Source organism: Medicago truncatula, chromosome 2 (assembly GCF_003473485.1).
Source record: "Medicago truncatula cultivar Jemalong A17 chromosome 2, MtrunA17r5.0-ANR, whole genome shotgun sequence".
In the NCBI taxonomy this organism is placed as follows: domain Eukaryota; kingdom Viridiplantae; phylum Streptophyta; class Magnoliopsida; order Fabales; family Fabaceae; genus Medicago; species Medicago truncatula.
In genome coordinates this window covers 17,743,292-17,764,274 of record NC_053043.1, presented here as the reverse complement: position 1 = coordinate 17,764,274, position 20,983 = coordinate 17,743,292, and the positions used below count along the sequence as shown (strand labels likewise).

Sequence of the window (20,983 nt, the reverse complement as noted above, 5' to 3'; positions counted from 1 at the left end):
TTTTGAAAGATTTTGTAGAATAAGTTAATTGCATTTGACTCATTCGTTTGATTAGATTACACTTTTATATTTCGATCAAGCTGTATGTCAAAGAATAATAATAAAAGTAAGTGAGCTGTTTTTATTTCCCCTCACCTTTGTTTGAAAACCGATTCCATCTGGAAGTACTGTTCTGGACGGATAAGAAACACTATTTTTTCCACTTCTGAATGAGTGAACCTGGAAAACGGTTTTTTTGCTCCTCTAGAATGGGGGATCGGTTTTCAGACAAAGATGGGGATAAAAACAACTATTTCAAAGTAACTTAGTATTTTAAGAAAATTAAAATTAGACCACGTTTGATCTTTTCTATCACAACCCAGTCCAATTGGAATCCATAACGCTTGAGCATATAGTGAAAACCCAATAGTGTTCCCTTTCTTCTCTCAGCCTCCTTGCATTCAATAAACTCAGACAGAAATTTGACATCCTCTTTGATATCTCCACTGACATAAATGAGAGACCAACATGGATTTCTTGTTCTGGTCCTGTCATGGTTGATCCTTATTCTTTCAGGGCCACATGGCACAGGGTATTTCAACTCATACAAAATCTCTACTTTATTCCATTCATGCTCTAAAAATGATTTTTCCACTTTGCACACTAAATCACACATAAGTATTTGGTCTGATATCCTTCCTGCAGAAAATATGTAGTTACATGAAGAAGTGAATTGCTTAGTGCCATTGATGAGTACACTCAACTTGAAATCCAACAACATATTGTCTTTATGCATAGGAGGTTCTCCAGCACAACATAGAGCTATCTGAGGGAATTTCTTTCGAAACCAAAAACATAATGATGATTCCTTGCTGGTATCAATTTACTCTCCCTTCAAAAATTCCTTTAAACACGAATCCGAAATCATTACTGACAAACGAAGGCTTACATACTTCTATGTCATTGTTGGCATAGATATTAAGAGAACTAGCTGAGTTAGACTCTTGCACTCCCTCAAGAACAGTCTTGGAGGCTAACAAGATTTCCAATTGAAAATGGCAACTTGTCTATGGAAGTTTGGTCTAAATAAACATATCTTGTATTTTCCATTACTCCCAATACTTCAGGGAAGCTCTTGAGACACGAGCAACCCCTCATATCCAGAGTCTCTAGAGATGCCAGATTGATGTAAGGCACCAAAATTTTAGCTGGTTGCATCTTTGAGTACTCAATAGCATGAGTTTATTGAGAAAACCAATCGACTTATGAATCGTGACTAAATACTAGTGCACATAAGCTACGTAGCTCAGTTAACACCTTGCAACCTTCAAAATCCAGAAAGCTTAACGACTCAAACACCTACAAAACATAAAAATAATAAAAAGTTGAGGAAACTATTAAAATTTGGGGCCTAACTCATCCTTACAAAACCGGCTTGTAAGGTGAGGATTGCCTTCTCTTTATAAACTCTTCTCAAGAGTCTTATCTATCCGATGTGGGACTTGGGTTTTTCCCAATACACCCCCCTCACGCCCAGCACTCTTTGGGCTTGGTGCGTGAATAGGTTTAGGTGGCCCTTGAATTCGACAAGCTCTGATACCATAAAGTTGAGAACAAGGTTTTCTGGTGCTGAATAACTTGAGAGATTAGCTCTCAGTCTTTTGTATTTATAATAAGAATATGTACAAAGTAAATCTCATGATCATAGGGAGTAAATCTGTCCTAATTATATAAGAGATATTTACAAGGAAATAAAGATAATATAAATAAGGAGATAATATATCAGTCAATGATACTATTATTACGCATATCTCAACACTCCCCCTCAAGCTGGAGCATACAAATCATATGCATCAAGCTTGTCACATATGTAAGTGATCCTTGGTCCTCGAAGAGACTTCGTGAAGATATCGGCTAGTTGATCATTAGAACCAACAAAAGAAGTAGCAATTTCACCAGACATAATTTTCTCACGAATAAAATGACAATCGATCTCAATATGCTTAGTTCGCTCATGAAAGACTGGATTAGAGGCAATGTGTAGGGCTGCTTGATTGTCGCAAATGATACTCCTAGTGCCTATTTTACTGAAGTGGAGCTCTTGGAGAAGATGCTTGAGCCATATGAGCTCACATGTAGTAAGTGCCATAGCTCTATATTCTGCCTCTGCACTTGATCTAGCAACGACATTTTGCTTCTTACTTTTCCATGAAATCAAATTGCCTCCAATGAGAACACAATATCCAGATGTGGACCTTCTGTCAGACGGACTTCCAGCCCAATCTGCGTCTGTATACGCAACAATATCTGAATGACCTCTGTCTGCATAAACAAGACCTTTTCCAGGGGCTCTCTTGATATATCTTAGAATTCTAACCACAGCATCCCAATGAATATCACAAGGGGAATTCAAGAATTGACTAACAACACTGACTGCATATGAAATATCAGGTCTTGTCATGGTCAAATAATTCAGCTTCCCAACTAACCTCCGGTACCTTCCTGGATCTGAAAAGGTCTCCCCTTGATCAGGTAACAGCTTGACATTTGGGTCCATAGGAGTATCAATCGGCTTGCAATCAACCTCCAAGATATCTAGAGCATACTTTCTCTGGGAAATAGAAACTCCTGCCTTGGATTGAGCCACCTCAATACCGAGAAAATAACGCAACCGACCTAGATCTTTAACCTGAAAGTGTTGGACTAGATGTTGTTTAAGTCCTGCAATCCCATCATGATCATCACCTGTAACAACAATATCATCAACATACACGTCTTCATGCCATATTGTTGAACAACATTACTGAATCTCCCAAACCATGCTCGACGGGATTGTTTGAGACCATACAAGGCCTTATGAAGACGACAAACATACCCACGACACTCCCCCTGAGCAACAAAACCAGGAGGTTGCTCCAGATATACTTCTTCCTCTAAATCTCCATGAAGAAATGCATTTTTGATATCCAACTGATATAATGGCCAATGTCGCATGGCAGCCATAGAAAGAAAGAGGCGAACAGAAGCCATTTTAGCCACAGGAGAGAATGTATCGCTATAATCTAGGCCAAACACCTGAGTGTATCCTTTAGCCACCAAGCGAGCTTTCAATCAGTCAATCTTCCCATCTGGACCAACTTTAACAGTATAAACCCAACGACACCCAACAATAGATTTTCCAGAAGGAGGAGGCACAAGAGTTCATGTCTGATTAGATTCCAAGGCTGTCATCTCATCAATCATAGCCTGTCGCCAACCTGGATGTGAAAGAGCTTCCCGTGGAGACTTAGGAATAGTGACAGAAGAAAGAGAAGATATAAAAGTGCAGTGTGTAGGTGATAAACGATGATGACTTAGGAAATTATAAATGGGATGAGGATTACGGGTGGAACGTGTACCTTTACGTAAAGTAACAGGAAGGTCATCTGACAATGTCGGCGGATCTGAAGTAGAAGAGGAGATTGGGGCAGGAGATGAGTCACTTGGACTTTCTGTAGATTGTGGATTGGCAGGAGGGAGACGTGGACGACGCTGATAAATTTGCAGTGGAGGAGGTGGAGGTGGAGGAGGACTAGGGGGTTCTGTAGAAGAGGATGGAGTTGACTGATCAATGACAGGGACAGGTGTGGGTGGAATTACCGGGACAAGGAAAGGAATTGGTAATACTTGAGAGATAGACTCAGACTCAATGGAAGACGCAAAAAAAGGTGTATCCTCAAAGAATGTGACATCAGCAGACATGTAGAAGCGATGTGTGGAGGGACAATAGCACCGATATCCTTTTTGAACTCTTGAATAGCCTAGAAAGACACATTTAATTGCACGAGCACACAATTTATCTAAACCTGGAGTAAGATCATGAACAAAGCAAGTGGATCCAAAAATCCGAGGAGCAATACGAAACAAAGGTTCATCAGGGAACAATATGGAATGGGGAACCTTGTTTTGGATTGCAGATGATGGCATTCTATTAATCCATTCTATCAATCAAGTATCCTGCAGTGAGGACAGCATCACCCCAAAATTTCAAAGGAACATTGGCATGAATAAGCAAAGTACGTGCTGTTTCAATTATATGACGGTGTTTACGTTCAGCAATGCCATTTTGTTGTGGGGTATGGGGACAAGATGACTGATGTATCACTCCGTTTTCAGACATAAAAGAATTAAAAGATGTTGAAAAATACTCTTTTGCATTATCACTACGCAAAATGCGAATAGAACAACCAAACTGATTTTGAATTTCCTTAAAGAAATTTTGAAATACACTTAATAGTTCTGATCTATCCTTAAGTAGGAAGATCCATGTACATCTAGAAAACTCATCAATAAAAGTAACAAAATATCTATGTCCTACAGGTGAAGTGACTCGACTTGGTCCACATACATCAGAATGAACGACATGAAAAGGAGAGTGGGCGTGTGACTGAGTACTGCTAGGGAAGGAAGACCGGACATGTTTCCCAAGCTAACAGGATTCACAATCCAATGATTGCAACTGAGACAAATTAGGAACCATAACTCTGAGCTTTTTGAGACTTGGATGACCTAAACGACGATGAAGAAGACTTGGAGACTCTGTAGTAGAAGAGGATGCAATTGTAGATGAAGACCGAAGGTAGTAAAGTCCATGTGACTCATAGCCTGTACCAATCATCTGCTTCGTACTCCGATCCTGTATAACAAAAGAATCAGAAATGAAAGTTATAGAGCAATTAAGACTCTTGGTCAAACGGCTAACATAAATTAAATTGAATGGACAGTTGGAAACAAAAAGAACATTGTCAATATTTAAAGATGGGAGAGGAGTGGCTTGACCGACACCACTTGCTTTAGCTTTAGAGCCGTCTGCAACAGTGATATGATGTGGGATTTTAGGTTGGGTTATTTTTGATAAAAGAGATGGATTACCAGCCACATGATCAGAAGCTATAGAGTCCAAAATCCAAGGGCCAACAGATGATGATTGGGAGAGACAGACTGCAGAATTACCAGTGTGAGCAACCGTTGCCGATGATGAGGCTTGTGAAGCCTTAAACTGCAGGTATGACTTGTACTCCTTATCAGATATGACATTGTTTTTGGAGTTTCCATTATCAATAGACTGAGCCACATTCACCGATTTTTCTGGGAAGCCAATAATGGAGTAACACTGATCTTCATAATGACCAAAGCGTTTACAATAAGTACATTGAGGACGGCCACCACCACGACCTCCTCGGCCTCCCCTACGACCACGGCCGCGTCCTCCACGACCTGCAAAATTTGAAACAAAAGCAGAAGATTCCAAGTCAGTTTGAGACCCGTTCCCTCCTGATCCTTTCGGTCCAGGAAGGCGTGTGAGGCGCCTGATGAGATCCTCTGCCGAGGGAATATCTGATGCAGAAAGAATGTTGCTCCTAACTGACTCATACTTTTCATGAAGACCATGAAGGACATAAACCATGCAAACATTATCCAATTTCTCAAGCATCTTCTTTGGGTCGTTGTCGGTCACAAGGAGCTTGAACTCAGTTACGGCTGACTGAGCTTTATTAGCATAAGTTTTGATGTCATCTTCTGTCATCTGCAGGGTGGCTAGATTATGAATCACACCATAAAGACGTTGGATATCATTAGAATAGACATTCTTAGCTTTCTGCCAAATATCATAACAAGTGGTGTACGAGCGATAATGGACCAGCAAGGAGGGCTCAATGGTTTGCCACAAAAGAGAGACTAATTGACAATCAGCTTGCTCCCATTCATCACGCAGATCTTTTTCAATTTCAGAGGACTGCTTAGTGAGGTGATTTGCGAGCTTCTGTCCAAGAAACCACATGTTAACAGTAGCTGACCAATTGAGATAATTATCACCATTTAGTTTCTCAGACGTTATAGAGGGATTGTCGGAGAAAACATAGGACACAAGACTCTTAACAAAGGATCCAGCCTTATCTGGTGTTGAAGTCATCTTTGACAGCACTTGGGTGTAAGTGGGACCAAGGACAGATTCGGAACAGTGCAAAAAACTGTTCACAGATCACCAAAACACAGCGGAAAAGTGGAACCTACCGACCAAACTGAGCCAAAGAAGGATTTAATATCAGAGGCGGTGGTGATACCTAGGGCCGGCGGTATAGATCAACCGACGGGACAACTATGTTTGTAACTTGACGGCTAGGGTTTTGAGATTTTAGACTTTTGCTCTCAGGCCCACTGATCGTGAGCTCTGATGCCAAGTTGAGAACAAGGTTTTCTGGTGCTGAATAACTTGAGAGATTAGCTCTCAGCCTTTTGTATTTATAATAAGAATATGTACAAAGTAAATCCCATGATCATAGGGAGTAAATCTGTCCTAATTATATAAGAGATATTTACAAGGAAATAAAGATAATATAAATAAGGAGATAATATATCAGTCAATGATACTATTATTACGCATATCTCAACAGAAACAACAATGTAGATCCTCGATTGTTGAATTTCTTCTACATCAATGAAAGTGTGAATACCCTTTTGATCAAGAGACCTGTAGAGGTTACCGGTGAAACTGTTGCGGATATCTATGCCTCTGAAACTAAGGAAAACATCACAAGTACAATCATAGGTGAAGCTACAAGAGACAGACAATGATGGATGTTTCATGATATGAGAATTGAGGAAAATTGATTTCTCTGAGTCTGAGTGTTTGTTTGTTTGTATATTGTGTGTGATGTTGGTAGCTTGTGAGGCATTGACTTGGTACTTGTTGGCAAAACAATAATTTTTAATTTTTTTAAAATATGGGTTGAGCTGGTGTAGCTATAGTCACCAATGCATTCTTGGCCTCAACCTCCTTCTTATGCTCTTCATCTCTCCTTCAAAGACTTGGATAAACACACCAGGCTGGTTATCAATATAGGTTGAGCGAATTTGTTCCTTCTTTGTTGGAATGGTGGTATCCCTTGGGATTAGAACAATCATCACACCACCAGCAGTCTCCAGACCAAGAGATGGCGAGGTGACATCCAAAAGGAAAGGAGATGATCCTGAACCTTCTATTGCCCTCACCACTCGAGATTGTAGCCTGAACAGCAGTGCCATATGCAACAACCTCGTCGGAATTAATGCTATTGCATAGCTCCTTTCTGTTAAAGAAATCCTGTAATAGTTGTTGAAACTTTGGAATTCTGTTAGAACCTCTCACAAGTATTTGATCTGATATCCTTCCTGGAGAAAATATGTAGTTACATGAAGAAGTGGATTTCTCAGTGTGATTGTTGAGAACACTTAACGATGATTCAGGCTGCAGGGACTTGCACCATTCTCAGCCGGCCCTTGACTTTCAGGACCCATTTTGTCGACGACATCACCCTTGGCAGTCAGGCCATGATGTATTTGTCTGTTTGACACCAAATCTGTTAAGTTCTAGGCCACAGGCCTGTCGGTAGTTGGTTAGATAGTTGCTAGTAGCCAACCCATTGGTTGGTTTGCATGTAGCAGGCCTATATATATATATATATATATATATATATATATATATATATATATATCAAAGGGTTGCCAGAAGTCGGGATGCTGATCGACCGGCTATATCCGATCTTCTTGTTGGAGGGTCGCCATGTTGTTGGGCTATCAGTCAAATGCATTGAGTGAATGTTGGACAACCTCCTACTGCTTAAAATCATTACTCATGTTGCTATCGTTGAAATGGATTGACCTGCCTATAAGAACGAGTCACTAGGAATGAAGCATTTCAAATAGGCTCTGTTCATTGCAATGTCCCGATTAGCTCACTACCAAATGCATATTAGATCAATGAAAATTAAGTTTGAAATCTTTTTGACTTATTTTGATCAATATGTATTTCCTGCAAAACCAGGAAGGCAAGCCACTTATTTGAGTAATGTACTTGTGCCATTGATTGATACAAATTACTAGAAGATAAATAAATAAACAATCTTTTTGTTGTTTAACAGAAACATTTGTTATATATCTTGTTTGTTGGGAAGAGGCTGCTGCACTTGAAACCTGAAATGTTTAATGATCATGCATGTAAAACTCAAAGCGTATGGGGTTGCCACATTAACCTTTAGGTTCGATTCGCCCCCACCAATAAATGTATATTGGATGCAATAGGAATGACCGGCGAATCCCCTTCAGGATACTATGAGTTCCTTGACGTGTATTGCACAACCACACCAAGCGTATCTCCTAACAGTATTTTACAGATTTATGGTTCCAGCAATTCACTCATGCATTAGAGAATTGATGGATGATTTAGAATAATAGAATGGTGAAGAATTATGTTGTTAATGTAACAAAATTCTGTCCAAATTGTGTGTAGTTGTGTGGTTTTTGTATCTTCAACTAATGCCCAAATGTCAAGCATTTATAGTGCATTATATGACTCTTCACATGAGAGAAAGCACCTCTTTAACTTGAATCAATGCCATGATTCATTAAGCACCCTTTTGCCAAAGGTTATAACCATATATACTTCAATCAATGTCATGGTTCATTATTAATAATAAATAATAATGTTCCAATGTATATGAATGGTTCCCATGAAGAGTTACAACTTTTGGTTCTAAAGTGATTCTATTATTTTGGAAATCACCAACAACATTTCTCCTTCTCCCAACATCTCTATGTGAACAGATTGCTGGAGGAGTGCTCAAAATGGAAAGAAGCAAAACAAATTACAACTTATGCATCTTCATGGCAGAGCCAAGGTAAGCCTCAGCAATCTTACGCATCTTCATGAGTACCACTACCATGGAATATATCTCTTCTGCGGTAAATTGCTTATCATTACCATATATACTTGAATCAATGTCATGGTTCATTATTAATAATAAATAATAATGTTCCAATGTATATGAATAGTTCCCATGAAGAGTTACAACTTTTGGTTCTAAAGTGATTCCATTATTTTGGAAATCACCAACAACATTTCTCCTTCTCCCAACATCTCTATGTGAACAGATTGCTGGAGGAGTGCTCAAAATGGAAAGAAGCAAAACAAATTACAACTTATGCATCTTCATGGCAGAGCCAAGGTAAGCCTCAACAATCTTACGCATCTTCATGAGTACCACTACCATGGAATATATCTCTTCTGCGGTTAATTGCTTATCATTACCCTTGTAGTTAACACCAATCATTGGCTTTTCAGCCGGTCCAGAAATTATCTAAAAGAGGCATCTCTAAATTTATATGCCGTTCTGCAAAAACAATGAAGTATTCGTTACTTTTTAGTACCATACCCTTAATCTTTATTAATGTTTTATGAAACCTCTTAGAAATCGTGGTTGGGCCTAACACAACCCCACAAAACCGGTTTGTGAGGTCAGGATTGCCCCCACTTATAAACCTTGGTTCGTGGACATAAATGGTGGATGGCCGGATAGGGGAAACCTGATAGCAGGTGGCCAAATGGATCTTGGAGAGACTTTGATACCATCTTAGAAATTGTGGTTGGGCCGAACACAACCCGACAAAACCGGCTTGTGAGGTGAGGATTGCCCCCACTTATAAACACATTGTCAGGCCATCACCTATCCGATGTGGGACTCTTAACAAAACCTATGGCTATGATATTAATCATATTTCTGAATTCACGTGCTAACCTTAAGCGACATAATATGAGAATTGAAATCATTTATAAGCATACATTATAAAGCAGCACTGTAAGGGTGAACATTGATGATGAAAGTGAATTATTATTATTACAATATGATACAATAAAACTCAAATTTTCTTGATGTCATATAAATAGATTCATGAACAATTTGTAGCACCACACAAGTGAAAACAGGGGACAGATTAAATTTTCTTAAGAATCAAATTTTAAGTGTCCATCCAGAAAGACATTTAATTTAATTTCAAAAAATATTGAAAAAAGTTTCATTCATCTCAAATCCATTAAAATAAATGAATCGTCGATTCCTTGTAAGTTGTAACCAAAATGTTATCAACAAAACCATTTCAAATTTATCAACATCATTAAGCATGCACCTACCTATCACATCCTAAAAACTCTGATCTCTTAAACAAGGTCTCATGTTCAACCAATGTGTATGAAAAAAATGTGGTTGGGAGGGGTGGCGAGCCAGGTTCGTCGGCATTTTGTTGGTCTGAGTGAAACTAGACTCTGATCTCTTAAACAAGGTTTCCCATTCGACCAATGTGGATGAGAAAAACGTGGTTAGGAGAGGTGGTGAGCCAGGTTCACCGGCAGAGATTAGATATCAGCAAAGTTGGGTTGATATTTTGCATCGATAACATGATTATAGGAAAAACAATACACATTTCAGAAAGAAAAAAAAAGGGAAAAGTGAAAGAATTAAGAAGCCATCAACAACATGCAAAGTGAACAAACAGTCAATCAATATGAAAAAAACCAAAATAATCTTAACAATAGAAGAACCTCCTACAAGGACAACATCATAGACACTTCTTTTGCACTCACCACTCAAGATTGCAGCGTAAACTGCAGCACCATATGCAACAGCCTCATCGGGATTAATGCTCTTGCATAGATCCTTTCCGTTAAAGACATCCTGCAATAGTTGTTGAACCTTTGGAATTCTGGTAGAACCTCCTACAAGGACAACATCATGGACACTTCCTTTGTTCATCCCAGCACGTCTCAAACATTTCTCAACTTGCTCCATACATTCCCTGAAGAGATCCAAGTTGAGCTCTTCAAATCTGGCACGAGTAATGGGGGTATAGAAATCAATTCCCTCAAATAGACAATCAATTTCAATGGTGGTCTGGGAAGTAGATGATAGAGCTCTCTTCGCCCTCTCACAAGCAGTCCTCAACTTCATAAGAGCTCTTGGGTTGCCACTAATGTCCTTCTTGTTCTTTCTCTTGAACTCTTGAACAAAGTGGTTCACCATTCTGTTATTAAAATCCTCACCTCCAAGATGGGCGTCTCCGGCTGTAGCTTTAACCTGAAAGTTACACTCTTCAATAGTAGTTAGCAAAGAGACATCAAAAGTACCACCACCAAGGTCAAAGATCAAGACATTCTTCTCTCCAACGCTGGTCGTGTCAAAACCATAAGCAATGGCTGCAGCAGTGGGCTCATCGATAATTTCCATGACATTAAGACCAGCAAAAAGAGCGGCATCCTTAGTAACTTGTATCTGAGAATCATTAAAGTAAGCAGGGACAGTAACAACGGCATTCCTAATGGTAGAACCAAAGTAGGCCTCTGCAATCTCACGCATCTTCCAGAGTACCATGGAAGAGATCTCTTCTGCAGCAAATTGCTTATCTTCACCATTGTAGTTTACACCAATCATTGGCTTTTCACCCAGGCCAGAAATTATCTTAAAAGGCCACAACTTCATATCACACTGAACGGAGGGATCGCTGAATCTACGGCCAATCAACCTCTTAGCATCGAAGACGGTGTTGATAGGGTTCGAGGCGACTTGATTCATAGCGGCATCACCGATGAGATGCTCGGAGTCGGTAAAGGCGACGTAAGACGGAGTGGTTCTGTTACCTTGGTCATTGGTGATGATTTCAACATGGTCATGTTGCCATACACCTACGCATGAGTATGTGGTTCCGAGATCGATCCCGATCGCTGGTACCTCTAACTTTTCGACTGGAAAAGGAAAGTCAGGTGTCAATCAATATGAAAAAAACCAAAATAATCTTAACAATAGAAGAACCTCCTACAAGGACAACATCATGGACACTTCTTTTGTACTCACCATTCAAGATTGCAGTGTAAACTGCCGCACCATATGCAACAGCCTCATCGGGATTAATGCTCTTGCATAGCTCCTTTCTGTTAAAGAAATCCTGCAATAGTTGTTGAACCTTTGGAATTCTGGTAGAACCTCCTACAAGGACAACATCATGGACACTTCCTTTGTACATCCCAGCATGGCTCAAACATTTCTCAACTTGCTCCATACATTCCCTGAAGAGATCCAAGTTGAGCTCTTCAAATCTGGCACGAGTAATGGGGGTATAGAAATCAATTCCCTCAAATAGACAATCAATTTCAATGGTGGTCTGGGCAGTAGATGATAGAGCTCTCTTCGCCCTCTCACAAGCAGTCCTCAACCTCATAAGAGCTCTTGGGTTGCCACTAATGTCCTTCTTGTTCTTTCTCTTGAACTCTCGAACAAAGTGGTTCACCATTCTGTTATTAAAATCCTCACCTCCAAGATGGGCGTCTCCGGCTGTAGCTTTAACCTGAAAGTTACACTCTTCAATAGTTAGCAAAGAGACATCAAAAGTACCACCACCAAGGTCAAAGATCAAGACATTCTTCTCTCCAACGCTGGTCGTGTCAAAACCATAAGCAATGGCTGCAGCAGTGGGCTCATTAATAATTCTCATGAAATTAAGACCAGCAATAGCACCAGCATGCTTAGTAGCTTGTCTCTGAGAAAAATTAAAGTAAGCAGGGACAGTAACAACGGCATTCTTAATGGCAGAGCCAAGGTAGGCCTCAGCAACCTCACGCATCTTCGTGAGTACCATGGAAGAGATCTCTTCTGCGGCAAATTGCTTAACTTTACCACTGTAGTTAACACCAATCATTGGCTTTTCATCCGGGCCAGAAATTATCTTAAAAGGCCACAACTTCATATCACTCTGAACGGAGGGATCACTGAATCTACGGCCAATCAACCTCTTAGCATCGAAGACGGTGTTGATAGGGTTCGAGGAGACTTGATTCAGAGCGGCATCACCGATGAGATGCTCGGAGTCGGTAAAGGCAACGTAAGATGGTGTAGTTCTGTTACCTTGGTCGTTGGCGATGATTTCAACACGGTCATGTTGCCATACACCTACGCATGAGTATGTGGTTCCCAGATCGATCCCGATCGCTGGTCCCTCTAACTTTTTGACTGGAAAAGGAACGACAGGTCTCTTTTTTTTGACCAAAGGAGATAAAGATCTGAAAGGAAGATAAGTATAATATGTTATTTAATATTAGTTATATTATATATTACTTAATTAACCATTTCTAAATTCTCAAACAAACCTTGTGTAAAGTACTGAACCGAACCAATAATATGAGAAATATCTTCTGTGCTGCTCTACCCATTCCACAAACTGGGACAGAAATTTGACAACCACTTTGTTATCTTCTTCATAGGCATAAATGAAGGACCAACTTGGATTTCTTGTTGTGGTCATCTCATGGGTAGCCATTATACTTTTAGAGCCACATGGCATAAGGTATTTAAACTCATATAAAATATCTACTTGATTCCATTCATGCTCTAAATACGATCTTTCAACTTTGCACACTAAGTCACACAGAAGAATTATTTGTTCAGCAGAAAATATGTAGTTGCATGAAGAAGTGAATTGCTCAGTGCCATTGATGAGAACACTCAACTTGAAATCCAACAACATATTGTCTTTACACACAGGAGGTTCTACAGTACAACACAGAGCTATCCTGGGGAATTTATTTTGAAACCAAAATCGTAAGGGTGATTCGTTGCTTTCATGTCGATACCAATTTCCTCTCCCTTTAGCAATCCCTTCTCTCATAAATACAACATTACCATCAAGAATTGAAGTACTAAATACTTCTATGACATTATCAGGGCATATGTTAAGAGAGGACATATCAAGCGATTCCACGCTTCCTTCTTTACAAACAAGCATGGCTTCTGGAAACACTTCTGAACCCACCTTTTCTTTATCCTCAAACAATCGAAATCCTCTACAACCATAAGCCGTTATTATCTCGAGTTTAGGCAATATACGAATACTATCCGGTAGCTGAGTTAGGCTCATGCACTCCCTCAAGAACATTTGTCGGAGGCCAACAAGATTTCTAATTGAAAATGGCAACTTACCTATGGAAGTTTGGTCTAAATAAACATATCTTATATTCTCCATTACTCCCAATACTTCAGGGAAGCTCTTGAGACGCGAGCAACCCCTTATATCTAGAGTCTCTAGAGATGGCAGGTTGATGTTGGGCACCAAAAGTTCTAGCTGTTTGCATCTTTGACTACTCAGTAGCACGAGTTTATTGAGAAAACCAATCGACTCATGAATCCTGATTAAATTAGTGCAATCGTCAAGACACAGTGCCCCTAAATTAACTAGTCCAGATAAGCTAGGCAGCTCAGTTAATAACTTACAACCTTTAAAATCCAGAAAGCTCAAGGACTCAAACACCTACAAAACATTAAAATAATGAAATTATGAGATATTTACTGGATACTCACATTATAGTGACCAGTAACAAATGCATCTAATTGGCATGCTCTTTCATTCAAACAAGGTTAATTGTTTAATTGTTAACTTTTTTAGTACCATATATATACACACACACACATAGGAACGAAAGGCAGATAGACAACAAGCTGCACTACTAACCCTTTCTAGATTGCAAAACCAAACCTCTTAAAAATAACATTCATAGACCTAAAAGACACAGCATTGCTATGCATAAACCAGTTTAATGTGTAAAAAAAAAATACATACCTTGAGCAATTTGAACGATACAAGACAACTTTCAGGAAGGCTAAGTATCATAAGATTCTTAGGATTGAAATCTGCTGGTAAAGATTGTGAAGGGTATCCATTCCAATCTAGAACTCTCAAACTATTTGGTAGTTTTTGAGGACCTCTAGAAAAGCGTGCACTTCTAATTATAAGAATTTTCAGGTTTTTCATCTTGTTGAAGGCTTTTCCACTCCACTGCACTTCTTTGTCATTGCACAAGTTCATGATTATGACTTCAATTGTATCAGTGCCCTTTCAATTCCAAATCATTATTTGATCAGAATGTAAAGTTTATGAATATCATCAACAAATCTCAAGAAATTACAAATTCGAAATAATAACATCCTTTTCTTATGAAAATAAGTTTAGTTAAACACTTATAATTGAGAATGGATAAATAAGAATCTAGAATTTTAGTAGTTATCAACCAGAAGAACAACTTATATGTTTTGACGTTGGCACGTACCGTATTTGTTTCCAAAACATGAACTATGTCGTCATCAAACCATAATCTACTGCGTCTGCCAGGCTCCACAGTTGATTCCTGCCTCACGATTTCTCTGCCCATGTCTTGAACTAAGTCATGCATTCTCACACAACCATTGCCATCAACTTTTATGAGGGATTTGTCGGTCAGCACTTGAATTCCATTTTCAGCACTAAAACCATGTAGGTATAGCATTTCTTTGGCATAGCTCATTTCATAAGAATTGAAGAAACAAGCGATGTCAAGAAAAATACCCTTCTGATCATCATCCAAATCATCATAGCTAACTTTAAGAATTTCATGAATCTCTTTGTGAAGAACTCTTTCATATTTATCTAATGAAGATTTCCATACATCTAAACTTTTGCCAAACAAGTGAGAACCTATTACTTCCAAAGCCAATGGAAGGCCAGAAGCATAAGAAACTGCACGGTTTGAAATATCACTGTAACATGGATCCATTTTTCTGTTTCTAAAGGCATGCCAGTTAAACAAATCAAGAGATTTTTCATGATTCAACTGTTTAACCTCATATAAATTTAGAATCTCATGAATAGCCAACAAATGTTTGTCTCTTGTAGTGACTACAATCTTGCTGCCGGGGCCAAACCAATCATGCCCTCCTGCAAGTACTTGTATCTGGTTCACTTTGTCAACATCATCAAGAACCAAAAGTACCTTTTTTCTTTGGAGCCTCCTTTTTATAATTGAAATTCCTCTATAAACATCTCTTATTCTAATATCCTCCTCTCCAAGTATTTCAGAAAGTAGCGTTTCTTGGAGTTGTGCAAGACCATGATTAATTGCACTTTCTCTTATGCCAGCAAGAAAGCACACACCATCAAATTGATCAGAAATATGGTTGTAAACTGCACGAGCCAATGTTGATTTACCTACACCACCGATACCATAAATTCCAACCATGTTGGTTCCCTTTTCAGGTCCAGAACCTAGAAGAGATGCTACTTCTAACATTGGATACTCTAATGCAACTGGGTTATCAGCAACATGTAAAGTAGTCCGATTGATCTTCTTAGTGACTTCCTCAACGATATTTCCAATAAATTTGTATTCTGATTGTGACCTACACAACACAAAAGTATACCTGATTTGAAACAGAAGCACTGAACCGATTCTTAGTACTTCATCTTGGTCAATTAATTACAAGTAAAATACAAATAGGTGTTTAGAAGTTGCAATGCAAGTTCTGTTACTTTGGTTAGTCACATAATGTGTCAACTTATCACAAATCTGTTTTTCCGGTTTCACAATTCACAAATTCATCATTCGATTAAGTAAAGGTCTAAACTTGTCAAATGTCAATGAGAAAAAACACTGAGACCTATTTGGGTCCAAAGAAATAAAGAGCATCAATTTGGTTCTTAAAAGTCACAAATATCAGTCAAATTAGTCCCTTACCAAACCATTACTCAGAAATCAATTTGTGAAGTACAACTGAACTTATGAAAAACATAACATATTATGAGGTTAATTGGTGCACATAAACTTAACATGCTATGTTCCCTTCATCTAGAATTGAATCTGATATTTCTTTTGCATTATAAAATCGTCTATATATAAGCTATTAGACAAGCAAAGGAACGGTAATTAAAATAAATGCATAAAAGTATGGTATGAGATTATTAAAATACTGTACCCGTGTTGGAAATCCCAGCCAGAAACATTAGCAGCTTGACATAAAGCATCCCTCCATTTTTGCACCTTATCATCAGAAAATCTCTTCTCATGTTTTTTCAAAGCATCACCATAAGCACCACTCTGGTGGCGAACTTGTGATGGATCGACATCATAAAATACAGGCAAAAACAAGCGTCCATGTGTGTTGGAACACTCAAGGATCATGACAAGTTCATTCAAACAAAAAGTAGAGGAAGCATAGTTGTTAGAGAAAACAACAATGAAAATCCTAGATTGTTGAATAGCTTGAAGAAGTGATGGTGTGATCTCTTCTCCTTTTTGAATTTCTTGTTCATCAAAGAAAGTGTGAATACCGTTTTGATCAAGAATATCGTAAAGGTCACGGGTGAAATTGTTGCGGGTATCTATGCCTCTAAAACTGATGAAAACATCATAGGTGGTGAAGCTAGAAGAGACAGACAATGAAGGCTGTGTCATGATATGATGCAAGAATTGAGTAAAACAGATTTATCTGAGTCTGAGTGTTGTTTTTGATGTTTGTTTGTATATTATGTAGAAGAAATTAAGTTGATATCTAAATGAACTGAATGTGTTGTAGGTGAAAATTCTGAGAAGGTTGAAGGAAGGTGCACCACAAGGGAGTGAGTGAGGCATTGATTTGGCATTTAGCAGCTAAGTCTTCTCTATGGAAAATAATTTGTTGAAGTATGATTTGATTATAAATATTTTATCAGATTCTTAATGTATTATCGTAGAACTAATTGGTGAATATATGACTTTTGCTTACTTATATGCAACATGTGAAATGGTTGAGTGTTGGTTCCCTTTAAATAATGAATATTATTATGATGATGTCTAGAGCCTGACGTATATGCTCATATTCAATGTTTGAATATAACATGTTAAATTAGTCTCTTGATACTTCTTTCACATAATAGTTTTAACATCACTTATTTTTTATAATCAATTAAGTTGTTACGTACTTAGTTCATCTTCATGGTGTCATTATCATGTTCAATTATTTATATGTCATGTACAATGATTGAACGTATATATATGACTTTTCCAAATGTTAGAGATTCTGTGTAGAAGCAGCTCATTGCATCCTCTGTGTGTGTGTGTATATTTATGTAGAATCTCTATTTAATTTGTGGCCATGGTAACATGTTTCTTTCAATAAATTGAAAAAACTCTCAGCATAAATTTTTGTGATATGTCTATTTAATTTGTGTGAAACATACTTAAATATATTTTGTTTGAGGGACATCTTAATTTGTGATAATTTATTTTGATCTCTGTGTATATGTATTTTCTGAAACATGTCGACAACTATAGAAAAAAAAAATGAGAAACTCATGAGATATTTTTGGAGATACCATAAAATATTATATGGTATACTATGGATTATCCACTGAATTAGATGGAGTTTACATCTTGAATCAAAATAAGTGAGCTGTTTTTATTTCCCCACACCTTTCTTTGAAAACCGATTCCATCCGGAAGTCCTGTTCTGGACGGACAAGAAACGCTGTTTTTTCCACTTTTGAATGAGTGAACCCAGAAAAAACCGTGTTTTGCTCATCTAGAACAGGGGATCGGTTTTCAGTAGACCACATTTGATCTTTTCTATCAATAGTGTTTCCTTTCTTCTCTCAGCCTCCTTGCATTCCATAAACTCAGACAGAAATTTGACATCCTCTTTGTTATCTCTACTGACATATTATTCTTTGAGACGCGTGTTTTTCCAGGATCAAACTAAATGTTTTCCCTATAATTTGACAAATGCAAACTCTCCAGTCACTTTCAAAAATATATCTCAAGTTAAAATTACTTCATGCAAACATCAGGATTACATTACCTAAATCTATATTCAAGTGTGCAGACACACGATCAAGGGATCATGGCAGTTGAATGAAGATCAGACTTTGTATTCTGACTCCATCAAATTGAATGAAGATCAAAATATAAATAGTCTGATCTTCATCCAAAAGTCGAGATTCACAAATGCGTGATAGCAGTAACCCAATATGCCTAGGTACATAACAACATTGCTATCACAACTTCAGAGAAAACAAGAAAAAAGATTAAACACAGATTTCTATTCTCTCTACACACCAGAAACAAGCAACATAAAATGAACATAATGATTATACAAACAACTCAGAACAATGATAAATTTCCTTATTGATTTGCGCTATCGATTCATGATAAACCAAATCAAAGAACTAAGAGCTGCTAATATTACAGAATGAATAAATCGGTAATAGAAAATTGACAGATCCATCAACAACATAACCAAAACCAATATATTACAAAATAAAAAAATAGCAAAGATCCTTACATATAATATTCAAGATTCATCTACACCTATATGTATATGAATCCAATTGTCCATACAGATCAAGAAATTAACAAAACAAAAAAGGAGCAATTAAATTTTTTCAACATAAGGTGAATCACCACAGTACCAAAATTCAACAGATCTGAGATCAGAAATCGTTACCGTTACCAAATCAAACGCAACTTTGCAAAACTAAACACTATATAGCTTTTGCAAAATCACAATAGCTCACCTGAGTTTGATTTCTTAGAAGAGCAATTCTTGGTCAAACTTTACCGCTGAACTCCAAATTACAAGACACTTTTTCCCTTAAGAACCGAAGGGTTACACCCAAAAAAAGTAGCTCAACGTGATTTCGACGCGACAAACCAACGTGATGCCAAACAGCTTCCTAGTTTTGCAATCAAACAGAACCTTTATCAGAAGCATCAAATATTCACAAGCTTGATAAAAAACAATCTAGCTAGGTTACACATTAAACTTAACCCAGCTATTCAATAATGATATAAAAGAATCGACACAAATTAGAATGATTAATCATGATAAACAATAATAAGATCGCGTTTAGGTAAAAGAAAACACTTAATCACACCGATTCAACAAAAAGCACATATACTAGATACTTCATTTAAATATTAATCAAATAAATTAAAATTTCAATTAGAGAGAGAGATAGGTAAATTATGAATTAGGGTGAGGTTGTTAATTAAAAAAACAGAAACCCTAGAAAAGGAAAGGGGAAAGGGATCGATAATTGAGAGAAAGGAATAAGAATAGTGAGAGAAGGGAAGGAACGAACCTGGTTGAGAAGATGATAAAAAACTGAACTTGATTGATTTCACAGCTCAACTCTGCTTTGTTTATCAATGCTGGCCGAGATTGTGGGTGAAGGTGAAATTGGGGGAGAGCTTAAATGAAATTGGAAAATGAAATTTTGGGAATGCTTCGATTGAACCATAGGTGGTAGAGATTTAGGTTTCAAATTGGGGGAAAGTGAGATTGAAATTGGCTATTAGGGTTTTGGAGCTATGGGAGGGAGACTGAAATTGGAAAAGTGGGGATAGAATATTTGGCTAAAAGAAAATATTTGGTCTGATATCCTTCCTGCAGAAAGTTACATGAAGAAGTGAATTTCTTAGTGCCATTGATGAGTACACTCAACTTGAAATCCAACAACATATTGTCTTTATACATAGGAGGTTCTCCAGCACAACATAGAGCTATCTGAGGGAATTTCTTTCGAAACCAAAAACATAATGATGCTTCCTTGATTCCTTGCTGGTATCAATTTACTCTCCCTTAAAAAATCCCTTTAAACACGAATCCGAAATCATTACTGACAAACGAAGGCTTACATACTTCTATGTCATTGTTGGCATAGATATTAAGAGAACACACATCAAGCAGTGTCTCCTTTCCTTTATTATCTCAAGTTTAGGTAATATACGAATGCTATCTGGTAGCTGAGTTAGACTCTTGCACTGCCTCAAGAACAGTCTTGGAGGCTAACAAGATCTCCAATTGAAAATGGCAACTTGTCTATGGAAGTTTGGTCTAAATAAACATATCTTGTATTTTCCATTACTCCCAATACTTCAGGGAAGCTCTTGAGACACGAGCAACCCCTCATATCCAGAGTCTCTAGAGATGCCAGATTGATGTAAGGCACCAAAACTTTAGCTGGTTGCATCTTTGAGTAGTCAATAGCATGAGTTTATCGAGAAAACCAATCGACTTATGAATCGTGACTAAATTAACTAGTGCACATAAGCTAGGTAGCTCAGTTAACACCTTGCAACCTTCAAAATCCAGAAAGCTTAACGACTCAAGCACCTACAAAACATAAAAATAATAAAAAGTTGAGGAAACAACAATGTAGATCCTCGATTGTTGAATATCTTCTACATCAATGAAAGTGTGAATACCCTTTTGATCAAGAGACCTGTAGAGGTTACCGGTGAAACTGTTGCGGATATCTATGCCTCTGAAACTAAGGAAAACATCACAAGTACAATCATAGGTGAAGCTACAAGAGACAGACA

At 37.9% G+C, this 20,983-nt stretch overlaps 1 protein-coding gene and 1 long non-coding RNA gene across 2 annotated transcripts; one reads left to right on the top strand and one right to left on the bottom strand.

Moving 5' to 3' along the window:
- Nucleotides 1-8,148: 8,148 nt before the first annotated feature.
- Nucleotides 8,149-17,413, top strand: LOC112419273 (uncharacterized). The gene is made up of 3 exons (XR_003009435.2): nucleotides 8,149-8,675; nucleotides 8,929-9,002; nucleotides 17,199-17,413. It is a non-coding gene; the product is annotated as an uncharacterized lncRNA (long non-coding RNA).
- LOC11440666 (uncharacterized) lies at nucleotides 9,900-17,207 on the bottom strand. Its single transcript, XM_039830488.1, has 6 exons — nucleotides 16,599-17,207; nucleotides 14,921-16,025; nucleotides 14,434-14,706; nucleotides 12,968-14,124; nucleotides 11,679-12,880; nucleotides 9,900-11,569 (listed from the first exon to the last, which is right to left on the bottom strand). The coding sequence occupies exons 1-6, from the start codon at nucleotides 17,075-17,077 to the stop codon at nucleotides 10,233-10,235; spliced, it is 5,553 nt and encodes a 1,850-aa protein (XP_039686422.1). The 5' UTR covers nucleotides 17,078-17,207; the 3' UTR covers nucleotides 9,900-10,232.
- Nucleotides 17,414-20,983: the final 3,570 nt, after the last annotated feature.